The sequence below is a fragment of the Ipomoea nil genome, unplaced genomic scaffold (assembly GCF_001879475.1).
Source record: "Ipomoea nil cultivar Tokyo-kokei standard unplaced genomic scaffold, Asagao_1.1 scaffold0114, whole genome shotgun sequence".
NCBI lineage: Eukaryota > Viridiplantae > Streptophyta > Magnoliopsida > Solanales > Convolvulaceae > Ipomoea > Ipomoea nil.
Window position 1 is genome coordinate 829,803 of NW_017616542.1, and position 14,637 is coordinate 844,439.

At 31.9% G+C, this 14,637-nt stretch overlaps 1 protein-coding gene across 1 annotated transcript; it reads left to right on the forward strand.

The window, feature by feature from the left end:
* The first annotated feature begins 9,620 nt into the window (after window positions 1–9,620).
* Window positions 9,621–14,297, forward strand: LOC109190653. The gene is made up of 5 exons (XM_019341240.1): window positions 9,621–10,086; window positions 12,981–13,031; window positions 13,287–13,349; window positions 13,442–13,510; window positions 13,721–14,297. Exons 1-5 carry the CDS (start codon window positions 9,772–9,774, stop codon window positions 13,877–13,879), a joined length of 657 nt encoding a protein of 218 aa, XP_019196785.1. The 5' UTR covers window positions 9,621–9,771; the 3' UTR covers window positions 13,880–14,297.
* The last annotated feature ends 340 nt before the right edge of the window (window positions 14,298–14,637 follow it).

Sequence of the window (14,637 nt, forward strand, 5' to 3'; positions counted from 1 at the left end):
TGTGACTTTTTTATTATTATTATTATTTCGCTTCCTCAAGGATTTTTCCCTCCACTATATTAAATAAATAAAAAGTCATACATATTCAAATGTAGAAGGTCACCATGAGTTTGATTCTTGCCAACATCTCCTCATTCAAGCTCATTATAGAGGGTTTTTCTAATGTGATTTACTTCTCTTGTGTGATTTGTGGATAATTACATATGGTTGAGTTTACTTAATGCGCAATATCGTGAAGTGACTATACGGGTTTTCCTCGTCATAAAAAAAAAAAAAGTCATATATATTTCAAGTATAAACAACTTTACAATAATTTATATTATACAAATAAAATTGGGGACTTTACTCTATAAAAAAATATAAAACATTTTCATTTTTTTTAAAGCATATTTTCATTGATATGGCCTATAACCTTAGTTTTCCTTATTTTCATGGTTAATAATATTTTTTCTATATTAATAAAACATTTCTCTTCTCAATTATGAATTTATTTGCTAATACTTCGTAACTTGTTTAAGCATACTTTAACGTATATATTTATAGTAGTGCTTGAAAATTGTCACTACAAAGTACCAATGCACATGATAGTACTAATGTCAACAAGCATTACAATAATGACATAATATGACCTGTCTATATTAAGTTAATTTATAAATATAAATCATTTTCATATTATTATTTATTATGGTGTAATTTAATTAATTTTCTAGGAGAATTATTAAATATATACGGTTTATTATAATGATGATAAAATTTTAAGCCATATGTTTACAAAATAAAATAACTAAATAGTTTTTTTTTTTTAAATTAAAAATAATTTAATGTGTTTCAAACCAAAAAAAAAAAAAAAAAAAAAAAAAAAAAAAAAAAAAAAAAAAAACAGAATTTTTTTTTTTTTTTTGTGAATGCAAAAATCAGAATTTACTGTTGATTAATAAAAACTTGACATGTAAGCCTTTCAAGACCTAAATTTAAACCGATTTTTTAACAAACATTTTTTTTTTTTACATATTTATAAATATTGGTCAAAATTAAATTATATTCATGATATTAAAAAGTAAAGTAGATAACAGAAAATGGTCAAATAAGTCATCGAACTTTACTTAAGAAGTCAATTAGGCTCCTAAACTTTTTAAAGTAGCAATTAAACCTATCAACATTGTATTTTGGTACAATGAAGTCCAAAAACCGATTAGTCACCTGCTATCACAGGTCACTAGGGTTCTAGTCAACATTAATCCAACCAATTTCAACGATATTTCCGGTGAATCAATGGAGGAGAAGGCGACCCAGTGGTTGCCTTCTCCTCCGTTGATTCACCGCCACGGTTGCAGGTCACTTTATTGTCAAAAATATCGCCGGAGTTGGCCGAAATGACCATTTTTCCTATAATAACTCTTCTTTTTCTTTTTTCTTTTTCTTTTTTTTTTTTTTTCGTTTTTGGCACAACACTTAGCACCCAAAATTTGTGTATCAAAGGCAAATTAAATGATAACTAGACCATTCAAAAAAAAAAAATGATAACTAGACATGCATGAGAAAAAGATGCATGTACAATATAAAGAAGCCACATACATTATAGCTTGCTGCCTTCAGTTGCAAAAAGCAAAGGAATATCTTCTCTTTTGACAGATAATGTTGCATACCTTACACATCGATCTCATTGACATTGTCTTTGTGACCTCACTTACCATTTCTTGGTCCCTTGAGTTAATTAGACCCGTCGCATATCAATGTGGGACATTTATTTTTGTGTATGATACGTGCATATGAAGACTACTCTTTTTTTTAATATATATATATATATATATATATATATATATATATATATATATATATATATATATATACACACACACACACATACAAAGAGCAATTGAGACACAGAGTGAAAAATTAAAGAATTTCAAACATTATAAAAATACTCATTAAATATGAAACATAGTTAATTAGATAAAATGATTGGAATAAATCGCATACAATTTTTATTAATTTGATATTAATACGATGACACATACTTAAAACTTGTAAACTATATTGACTACTTCATAAAAAGTAGATTTTCTTTTAAAATATTTCTCATAATTGTATTACAAAACATATTTGATACCAATTCCATAATTATTGTACACATAACCCATTATAAATTCAATTGATAAGTTTTGAACTATAATCTCTAAAAATAACAATAGGCCTACTACCAACTAAACTACCTTAGTCTACAACAACAACAACAACAACAACAACAATAAAAATAATAATAATAATAATAATAATATTAGTATTATTATTATTATTATTATGAAAAACGCTCATATGTGGTCATGTCATTAGGTATGGTCGTGTGGTCGTATCTGGGTCGTTGAATCAGTTTAATCGAAAGGCAGTGGTAATTCTGAGAATTTTCGCGCGTTTTAGTAAGTGGGGGTGTTATGGTAATTACAGTGACCATTTATAGCGGGCGGGTTCCAGAATACACCAACAGTGTTGACAACATACACCAATAGTGTAATAAAACACACCACAGTGAAACACACCAATGGTGTATTCCCGTGTTATGGTAATTACAATGGCCATTTATAGCGGTCGGGTTCCAGAATACACCAACAGTGTTGACAACATGCACCAATAGTGTAATAAAACACACAACAATGTGATTTTTCCTATTCCGGTGTTTTATGACAAGTTTACCCTTACAGTTCTCTGGGTAGGAGAATGTGCGCGAAAATACTGGAAAAAATCTTGATTAATATGAATCATTAGATCTATCTAATCTAATGGTCTATAATTGACCATATGACCACACCTAACAACATGGCCACATGTGAGCGCTCCTCTTATTATTATTATTATTATTATTATTATTATTATTATTATTATAACATTTACTGTACACACACATATATAATGGGGGTAGGGGTGGGTGGGGGATGGGGGTCACTGCCCCTACTACCTCCCCTCTGGATTCGATCACTCCAGCATAGATTCATATTTATTCAAAAATCAATTTCTTGATATGATACAAATTTGAGAATTTATGTAATATTTTTCGTTTGCATGATATACAATTTTATTTTATTAATCGTTGCGGGAGGATACAATTAATTAAAGTTAAATGCATAAGTAAATCTATTACATTAATTAATTTGTTGGATTTTGTTAGTTATTACCTTTTTAAAAAAAAACTTTTTTAAAAAATATAAATGAATATATCGATCTAAACATAGTTAGATTAACTTTTTTTTTTTTTTTTTTTACAATTACAACTACAATCTTATAAGTACTCAAAAAAAAAAAAAAAAATTGCAATCTTATCAATGGATAAACTCTGGATCAACTACAATTAGATATAGCTAACTATAAATACCTCTCAACTGGTCATAGAGGTGAAACTTTGGAAGAATGACCAGGGATTGAGTCTCACCCGCGGCAGTGTGGGAGCAACCTCTCAAAGTGAGGGGGCTCCTTGTGCGCAGTGAGCACCGGTCTAGCCTCTGTGATTAATGTTCAGTTGAGTCACCATGATTTACAACCTCCCACCGCTCTGTCGGGCCGGGGTGTGGGGGCCCCTTAGGGTTGGGGTTCAGCCTTTTGAAAGAATAACTATGAATACCATTTATAGGCAAAACAGTGAAACACCCACAAATAATTAAACAAATAAATTTCATACTCGTAAATGTATAAGGTGAGAATTGAATTCTAAATCCTAAAATGAAGATTTCAAATCAATAAACAATAACTCATATTTCAAATCAACACACATAATCGGTGTCATTATTTACTTATATTATGCATCAATATATAGAAATTCAATTAAATTTACAAATCACTCAAATTAAAGATTACAATACTCAAACAAGTCGATAGAAATATATATATATATATATATATATATATATATATATATATATATATATATATATATATATATATATATATATATATATATATATATATACAAATTAATTAGACTGAAATGTTTATTAAACATGAAAAGTCTATGGTGCCAATAAGTAATGTGTCTCTGTTTGGAATTTGTATAAAGTACAATAGAGACATTGTAGAAATAATGTCTCCAATGCACTCTCTACTAATTATTTTATCAATCTTAATTTTTAAATATTTACAACTACATACAGGTGTATGATTATTATTATTATTATTATTATTATTATTATTATTATTATTATTATTATTATTATTATTATTATTATTATTATTATTATTATTATTATTATTATGAAACAAATTATTATTATTATTATTATTTAAAAAAAAAAAAAAAAGACAATATTTTTTTTTTTTTGAATGCTACTAGCTCTATTACATTGTAGTATCTGTTCATATACTTTCTCAACCTACTGAAACACAAAGAGCTAATAACGCCTCCACTGAGGCTCAAACTTACAACCTTCCAAATGGAAGTCCAACCCGGGTATCATTGGACCACATAGTCCTGGTAAAAAAAAGACAATATGAATTACATTAGATTGGTGTCATGTGTACTAAAATGTACTTTACATCATTTGAAAGCCGTGAAGGTAAAAGCCAAAATGCTAGGCTAAAAGTAAACTTGGTCTCATCTATACAGACCATCCGATTCATTTGGTGTACGTTATCCTCTTTCTTCCCCTTTTATTTTATTTTATTATTTTTCACGCGAATGTGATGGTGTTCAATGTTTATTTTTAGATAAGTATTTTAAATATATATATATATATATATATTAATACAAGATTATATAAGAGATATTTATGCATTGATAATTGAATGTTGAATTTGTTTATTTAAATAGGTAATATAAAATATATGAATGCAAGCTAATATATGAGAGATTGATTATAATTGTCACTAAAATAAATGTTTGTAACTTTGTAATAAAACTAATCTAAATACTTAGTATAAATACGATAGACTAAATAAATACTACTTTTGGTTTGAATTTCTCTAAGTCTTCTTAATTCTTTTTTGGGCAGCATTGTCATTGTCTTCATCTTCAGTACTTGTCATCTTTTGTTTTATTGGTAGTGTATCATGTGCAATTGGGTTACTGGTGGTATGTAGCATAGAGAGTTGCGTCATGCAATGAGATTATGGTGTATGAAGCTGTGAATTGAATTTGTCTTATTGTGTATATGACTGGGATCTTAGTTGTACTATGAACTCTTGATCATACAATTAAACGCATGTTGATATTTGACAGTGATAGTTTTTTTTCCCTACATGTTTCATGTGTTGTGAGATGTGTATCATAGATTCTCATGTGAAAGTATTGAACAAAATATTAATATTTATTATATTTGTAGAAGGTTCATGAGTAATACCTTTTGTGCTAGTTCCATAAATTGTTTACTTGATAGTAACATCAATAACTCTGTATGTAGTCCGAATACTGGGTGTTTTTGTTGTCAAGGTTGATGCTGATTTTGCCTTTAATCCAAACAGGTTGAGTCTAGAAAATGAAATGAATTGTAAATTTATATTAGTTCTAATATATTTAAAGGATGCACAATAAGTATTTTACATACATGATCAATTAATGTTGCAACGGTGACTATTTTTAAAATTTCTTCATTTTTTGGATTTGCAAAATTGATTGCAGCGTTATTGTAGTCTCAACATCTTTTCAATGTGTCAAGTGTGTCTCGATGTTCTATTGCCCTACATTGACATTTTCAATAATGAGTTTTAAATATAGCTAGGTAAGATAATGATCTAATTACCATTTACATATTATTATCAACATAAAAACATACCAATCTTTTAGGTGTTCTGCTCGAGATACTTTTGGTTAATCATTATTGTTGAATGAGTTCTTGTGGATAGAGAAATTCTTAGTTTATTTAAGAAATAAGATTAGATAAGGTAGTAAAAATTTATACATTTTAAATTATCTTAATAAAGAAATATGATTTACCTTTAAAGTAAACAACTGTGATGTAGTCCAGAGATATTAAGAGTAATTTTCCACTTCAATTTCTTCGATTATTTGAATACCCACTTTGTCAACATATCATTTTCAAATAGTTAATATGATTGACTTCAAACTGTTTTTTCCATGGTATTAATAAAATACTTGGTGAATAAATATATAACATATTTTGTATTATAACTTCGATATTTAATTACAAGATAGTGTAAAAAGAAAACAATAGACAATGTAGTGAATATAATTAATTAATGAATTTGAAGGTAATGAATCTTTGCATTGTAGAAAATAAAGATAATATAACTAATGAAATTATATATCTTTTTAATTTTTTGATAATGAATATTTTTTTTTTAAATAAAGGCATTGTAGATATCTAATTCTAAATTAAAAAAATACATACATATATATATATATATATATATTTGTTGTAGCTATTAATTTATTTAATTTAATAAGAGTAATAGAGTGGAGTACTTACTTTTCATCCACAACAATGAAGTCATTGATTTTTTTAATTTCCATTCGTTGTTGAGACAATTTGTTTGCGAGTTTGTCAATGACAATTGCTGTCAATAGATGATGTGGATAAATAATTCGAAATATATGGTTACAATAAATATTGTTATAATGATATAGTAAAAATTAACTTACAAATTTCTTTAGAAGTTTTCGTGCGTTGATAAGATTCTGAGAATGATGTGTAAACTTGTTCAATTGGATCCAGTTGGATGTCAACATTGTCTATTCTTTAGACAATGATCCTACCGTTTAGAGTCCAGGTGTATTTGTATTTTTATTCAACAATTTTGTAGTTAGGTCACGCAGGTCTAACAATGATGTAGAAACAATTTTGTCCGATAAAAAAAATAATAATACAATATTTGTATAAAAACATTTTTTTAGTATATATAGTATGGATAGATAGATTTTGCCAATGAAACCTGATTCATAGCATAAATATACAAGAGTCAATCATTCAACTTTGACAATTGTATAATAATTCGCTTACCAACTAACTCAAATGGTTGAGTTATTTAATGTTATCATCATTTACTCCTTATACTCTAATAAACTATGTTGCGTAAAAACTTTTAAGAAAGAAGCGTTTATATGTTTCAAACACTTTTTTTTATAACAACTTTTTTTTTTTTTAAAATGCTATAATTTTGTTTCCATAATTTTTTATTTTTTTAAAAAAAGTTAGACTATTTGTTTGAGTTAAGGGTTGATTTGACACTTAATTAACGGAAAAAATGCTTTTGTTCTATTAAGTTTCTATTTCCCTAGAATATAATGTAATTACTTTATATGTGTATACACAGATATATGCTTACTATATATATTTATACAAAATGCTTGATTGATTCTATCTTTTAATAAGATCTTACGAAGAGAAAAGAAGAGAATTATGAACCACCTTAAAAAAAGAAAATACATTAATCAGGTAAATCATTTTGGGAATTCAATTGTGAATCAACTCACAATCTTGTACTAATTAAGTTTAGGTGCAACAAAAGATTACAATTTACTATACGAGGTCAGGTGTCATTCTGCCCAAATCTTTCGTTTTCATACACACAATCTTGTACTAATTAAGTTTAGGTGCAACAAAAGATTACAATTTACTATACGAGGTCAGGTGTCATTCTGCCCAAATCTTTCGTTTTCGTACAACTTTGTGAAATGACAAATTGACAACCGTTTTTGTGACAATAACATACAAGAGCTAGCTATGTTACAGATAAAACTAATTATGTTCCGACGACATTACATTAGTCAAATTCAAATACGTTATACGTGTTATTTGGGTAGGTTAATAGTAACGTAACACATCATTCCTATTGATTTAAGATGTAACCAATAAACAATAAAAAGTATAATAAAAATGGGCACTACTAAATATAATTTTATAATCATAAATATGTCTCAAGTAAGTAGTAAAAATCTTGATATTAGAACTTTAATTTATTATCAAACTGGACATGTGGGTATGTATTATGTGAATCTCGCTCTTGCTTATGTACAATAGTCCACAAAAAAAAAATATGAGAAGTAAATCGCTCTATGCGGTTATGTAGCCACTATCCGATGGTTTGCACTAGAAAAATTGTACAAATTAAACTATATACGTAGTCATCACTTGAGGATGTGTATTGAGTAAGTTTCGTTCTTATGCAATAATTTACAAACCAAAGACTCTGTAAATCGGGTTTGACTGAGAGTGTAGTAAATAATCAAACCCGTGATCTTTCCAATATGAGAATCATATTTCACCTACTCAATCACTCCTTTCGAAGCTCAAACTAGTTCTCTTTGTCAATATCTTTAGTACTCCATTATTTAGATTAATGTAATTTGTTCATTTGTTGTTTTTTTCTCAATACATAAAATATTTTGTATTTCACTATTGTAAAATAAATTCAGATTCTTTTTATTTATTTATTTTTTTTTGAAAACCTTTTTATTTTTCTTTCTTTCCATTATATAAGTAATAAAAGTTAGTAAAATTTATATTTATTAATCCCGGAAAAAAATGTGAATGATGAAGAGCACCATATAACACGAGGGATTAAATTACTGATTTTTTTTAGGGGAGATTAAATTACTGATTAATTTCACATCTTAATGACAGATTTGAATTAACTGTACAAGAAGTAGTTCCATATGCCACGCTCACTTTCTTGTTGCGTAAGGGTCCCCACAGAGCCTTGCATGGAACACTAAAACTCAAACAGACAACATCTACATTCTTCCTCCCCCCACCCACGCTCCCCATCCGCGCGTGCATCCACCCCTCAATCACGCGACAACAGAAGTACAACAACGCAATCCACGAAGCCTGGCGGCCCCACCAAAAGTGGCTACTATTAAAAGCAGCCGCGCACTGCCACGTCTCCCATGTAGGCCCCATACTAAACATCAATTTCAACCAAAATAAATTTTCTTCCCCCAAAAATAAAATAAAATCCACCCATTCATATCATCCTATTACTGTGTGTTTCGCACTTGGCATCTTCACCACACACGCATACATATAGCACATATATACCCTTATTTCGTGTTTTTTAAAATATTTTATGACATCACATATAACAATATTGAGATGTTTGGTAAATAGTTGTTAGTTGATAGCTGTTAGGTGATTAGATTAGTGGATTTGACTAGTTGATATTATTAGCTGATTGTAGGAAAGTGTTTATTAAATTAATTGTTAGCTGGTTATATGCAAAATGACTTTCTCAAAAAGCTGATCGAACAAGCTACTTTGAGCAGTTCTTTGAATTTTAACATTTTGAAATAATAAGTTGTTACAAAAAGTTAATTAATCAAAAATTCATATTAATTGTTTAACCAAATTAAATAGTTAATATTAATTAAATAAATTAAAGTTGGCTGATAAGTTAATTATGTTACTAAACAGGACCATTATTTATTTATTTTTAATACCAAACGAGTCATAAATCAAAATTTCACCAATACACACTTTTAAATAATAATTGTTGGTTTCTCAGCGACTACAAAAATATATTGTACATATTTAAATATAAAATATATTTACAATCTCGTTCGGATAAAATAGCCTAACACGTACCATAAATAATAATATTAATTATCTAAAAAAATTGATGAAAACGTTTATTATATATATATATTATAATAATTATTACAACATTTATAACTATCATTCAGATTTTCTTTGCCACCATACCATACCATACCATTCTATTCTCTCAATCTGCTCTTTTCTACCTTTTTCCTTCCCAAACTTCCATACCCCATCTTCTCTCTCTCTTTCTCTCTATCTCTATCTGATTTTCTCTCTCTACAAAAGTGACGCGATGACTGGGGAGGACTGGGTGGAGGCAGCGATGGAGGATGACTCCATGGTGGTGGAGATGCTGTTGGGGCTGAGCCAGACGGCGAAGAACAAGGCGGCTTCGACGCTGGCGTGGAGGGTGCGACAGCGGCGTTCGAAGCCGGTAACGGTTAGCGCCAAAAAGCCGGCGGAGAGAGCTAGTCCTAACACGCCGCTGTCCTGGAGTGGCGGCACTTCCGGAAGCGGCGGTGTCGGCGGCGCCGTCGACGGTGGTCCCGAGGAGGAGTCCAGCCGCCCGCCGTCTGGTTCGAAACCGGCTCGTAACGCGAGATCTAAGGTTCGTGTATTTGACTCTCTCTGAGATTTTGGATTCTCGTTGTTGTTGTGTGCGCGCGTGATTTTTTTAATTTTGTTGTTGTTGTTGTTGTTGTTGAGTGTACGGTGGAGGTGGTTGAATGAGGTTGCGGCGGGGCGGTTTCCGTTCGCCGGCGATAGGTTCTTCATTTTCCTTATCATCCAAGTCGCGTGTCACCCGATTCATTCCGTGATGACAAATCTACCCCTGCGAAACTCGGATATTTTCGATGTATCATAGCCCACTGGCAGTTAATATCTGGTGATGATGTATGAGCTGCCACGGTTTTTCAGTTCACAAACTGCCAACTATACCCCTCTCCTCCACGCAAGCAAAACAAAACCCCTCCGAACAATTCCCTCCACCATTTTCGCCGATCTGTTGCGGTGGCAGGGAGTTCCCGATTCCGGCGCCTTCGTCGGATGTTCTTAAATATTCCATTTTCTGACTTTTATTGACCGAAATGCCCTACAGTGTATATCCTCAGACTTTCCATTAATTTCCTACATTTTCCGCTGCTTACATAACCGTATTTAACAAATTTTTTTCTATTTTTTATTTTTATTTATTTTTTGTATTTTTCGATGAAGGGGAAAAGTTGGGACTTTCCTTCAACGCATGTGGTCAGAAGCCCATAAGATTGAATGAGTCATCACGTTTTCTTCTTCACCACTTTGCCCTGACCCCCCATTATCATTTATGCGCCTCCGTGTCACCCCCACGAAAATTACCAAACTACCCTTCTCCAGGTCAATCTCGTCATTTCCCTCCCCCAACAAAAAGCAAGTCTCTCCCATCAACTGACCAAGAAACTGTCTTCAGTCTTTGTCGGGTGGGTAGTTTTTTTTTTTTTTTTTTTTTACCACCCAATACTTTATTTTAAACTCATTTGTCAACCTTTACCGTCCAAGAGTTACACCTAATATAATGAGTATTAGTTAGCGAGTTTCCGTTACTCATTCATTTATTACGTGTGGGGCCTTGAGACGAGCCTTTGCGGTCTAAGAATTACACTTAATAGGGTGAGTATTAGTTAGTGAGTACCGTTATTTATTCATTTATTACGTGTGGGACCCTGAGACGAGAGAATATGGGGTAAATAAATTAATGAATTTGCCGAATTGGAGTTTGAGTGGTCAACTTTCTTCGAAACGGGGTCAAAACAGCTTTCCCTTGTGGCTTCCACCAAAACGTTGGCGTATTACCTACTTAACGTGGCGAGTGTGGCCGCCGCGTTGAGTTTGGTGTGGGAGTGGTTCAGCGCAATCATTGCTGGATTGCAAGGAAAGGGTAATTATTCTTCTCCCTTCCAATTTGCGGAGGGTTGGGTTTATCTTAGGTTATCAGAATCCGTGCTTAGTAATTAGTGGCATCCTTAACCGTATGTCGTTGTCGTTATACGCCGTATAGTGGTGTTTATGCTACTTGGGCACAAAGTGAGCGAACATTCCAATGCACCGCACAACTGTACGTAAGTGTTTAGCATGTTGTTTCATGTGAAAGTAGGACAAGCATCCGCAGTTTCTTGAGAGTTGTTATAGGTGACAGCTTAAGCCCCACACCTATGTCATCATATGTGGGCTACAACCAAAATTTTCAATAATTTTTACTCATACATATTACTATTACTAAACCCCTTTGTTGGGTTTCTGTTAAAAGGTTAAAGACAGTGATTGGATTTGTAATTTATATGCCTGACAGCTTGATTTTTGGAAATCTGTAGTTTACTTTTTTTTTTTTTTTTTTTGTTGGGGCTTTTATCTTTGTGTCTTGCTTGTTGCGGATGGGGTGTAAAGTAGCATGAGTTGATGATTGGTCCAAAGTAGGGTGCTGATATTTCATGGGGTTTTGAAAATGGCATGTGAGGGAAGTGCAATATTTTTGACTAATGTATGGTCTTGTGGTAGGGTGCTAGGTAGAGTGAAAACATTGTTATTGTAGAAGGGGTGGGAGGGGACCATTTTTTTTTTTGGTCACTGGTTTTGTTTTTTAGAGCTGACATGTACTAACAGATCAACTGTGCCAACTAACATCAGGGTTCCTTCATTGTCTCACATTACATTGCCCAATCTGAGAATTTTTTTTAGGCAATAGGGTATAAGAAAATTTGAAATCTTGGGTCCACATGAATAATGTGTTTTGTGCTTGTAAAAGAGAGTTTGTGAGCCCTTGTGTTTTTTTTGTCTAGTTAAGAATCCTTATTGCACCTGCAAAACAAACAGAGTATTTTAAGTTCGAGGGATTCGTCTCGTCTCTTATACATTTGTTGGGCTAGGGCGTAGTGACAATGTTGTGTTTGGCTTTTTGGACATCCCTAAAGAAGCAATTTAAATTGGAATCTTTTCACTTGAATGCTTAGCTTGAAGTTATTTCTGCTATTTCAATGTGAAACTTTTCAGAGAATGGCTTCATTCCCACAGTTTGCATTGACTTTTGACTTTGATTACATACAGCTTTGTCCTATTCTCTTGTCTTAAATTCAAAATATGGTCTTGTATGTGATGCAATATTCACTTTCCTTTCTAAACAGGCAAACATACATGCTTCTTTTTGGCTTACTTGTATACACTCTCTATGCAAATATGTTGTAATCTTATAACTGCTACTATGAAATCTAATAATCCTTCTGTTATTTTATTTACTTTCTTGTGCTATATATTTGTCACCCGATTTCTGCAATTCACATGAAGTGTTTTGACAAATCATCATCTCTCTTTTGGACTTTTCCTACCCTAAAAGACACGCTCGATTGCTCATTGCTAATGCATGTTTAGTCATACCTCTGAGAAGTGGGAACAATTATAATTACAATTTGGATACTGCTATTCTCTGCATCTTTAGGCTCTATGGTAATATCCCTTCTGTTTGTCTTTCAGGTTAATGAGACAAATGAAAAAACTACAACCAAAAAGTCAAGAAAGAAAAAGGTGAACCCTTTTTTAAAAATTTCTTTTAATAGACTTGTTCTAGACAAGAGCTTTCAAAGCTGTGGGCTCTATTTCTCTTATGGGAAATCATCTATTTCAGATTTTGTTTTCTTAAATTATTTATATTACTTAAACTGACATTTTCTCCAATCTAGTATCTACTTTACTTGATGCCTGATTTCATCTTGAAGCTCTTATTTCACTATCATAATATCATTTATTCTAATGTTCTCTTATCTTTTTCCTAATTATTAGACATTGGCCGAGCTCAAACAGGAGGAGGTCATGCTACTAAAGGAAAGAAGAAAATTGAAGAAGGTACTCTTAAGTTTCTATTTAATGCTCTTATTATAACAAGCGATGCAAAATTATGAAGTCTCAGTTCACCATGCACTTCATCTTCTTTGCAGGAATTAGCAAAGATACGTGTGAATTTGGAGACACAGAAGGCTACAAATGAAAATCTGAAGAGAGTGAAGGTATATATAAGAAGTTGTAGTCCTCCCCTCCTCATGGTGTTAACACCGTACCACTGGTCGTGCATAAGTTACAGCCTATATTTATTTGGTTGTAATTCTGCAATTACTGAATCTCATGATTCAGCTTCATATCGCAATCAATCATTTAAGCAGAAGATGCTTTGGTTGTCATACTTGGTCTTAATTCTATGATGATGCTCATCTTTTCAGGTTGATTTGGTACCTGAACAACAACCACAAAGTGGGGAAAGTATTGTGACAGCTGCTTCCAATGAGGTCCAGGAGACAGGCGAGGGCGGGGAGGATAGAGTCGAGCTTCCAGATCTAAATCTTCCCTTGGAGGACGATGATGAGATGCTACTGAGCTAGCTAGGATTAGATTCGCGAATGAAGCAGCAGGATGGATAATATATAAAGCAGTAGCAGCAGGAGCACCAGCACCATTCAATAGTCAGTCATAATAGGCTAATAAGCAAGCTCTAACCAACCATGTTGTAGGACCCGGACAGATGGATTATTGTAAGAGTTGTAATTGTAATTAAATACCTGCCTTCAGTTTCCATAGAGAGAGAACATGGAATTGGGGTTTTTCTAGTCATGAAGAAGGTGACAAGGGTATTTAGGTTCTTCTTTCATTTTTACTCATCAAATTTGCGGATCTATCATAGCATAGCTTAGAACAGATCCTAACTGTACTGATTAGATGCAGCAGCAGGGGAGGAGGGGAGGTGCTAACATTCTTTTTTCAAATTCTTTGGGGGAAAGAACTACTGCCCTTGTTCCTAAACTTAGCTTTTTTTTTTTTTTTTTTTTTTTCTGGAATTTTTCATACATATATTGTAAGTATTTTAATCTGCAGATTGGTGCTTCAAGCTTTAAATTAATCTTTCATTTCTCCTTTAACTATCAAAACAAAACCATTTCACTTTGATTAGCCAATCAAACTATTATCTTCCATAGATATTGACTATCCACGCACTCAACTTTTGACCTTGGAGGGCAATTGTTATACAGTGGACCATGTTTCAAATGACAAATTATTCTGTGGACTCGGGTCCACCTTGAATACACAATTTATATACACAGAATGTTCACAATAAACATACTTTCTTAATCTACTGAAGCCC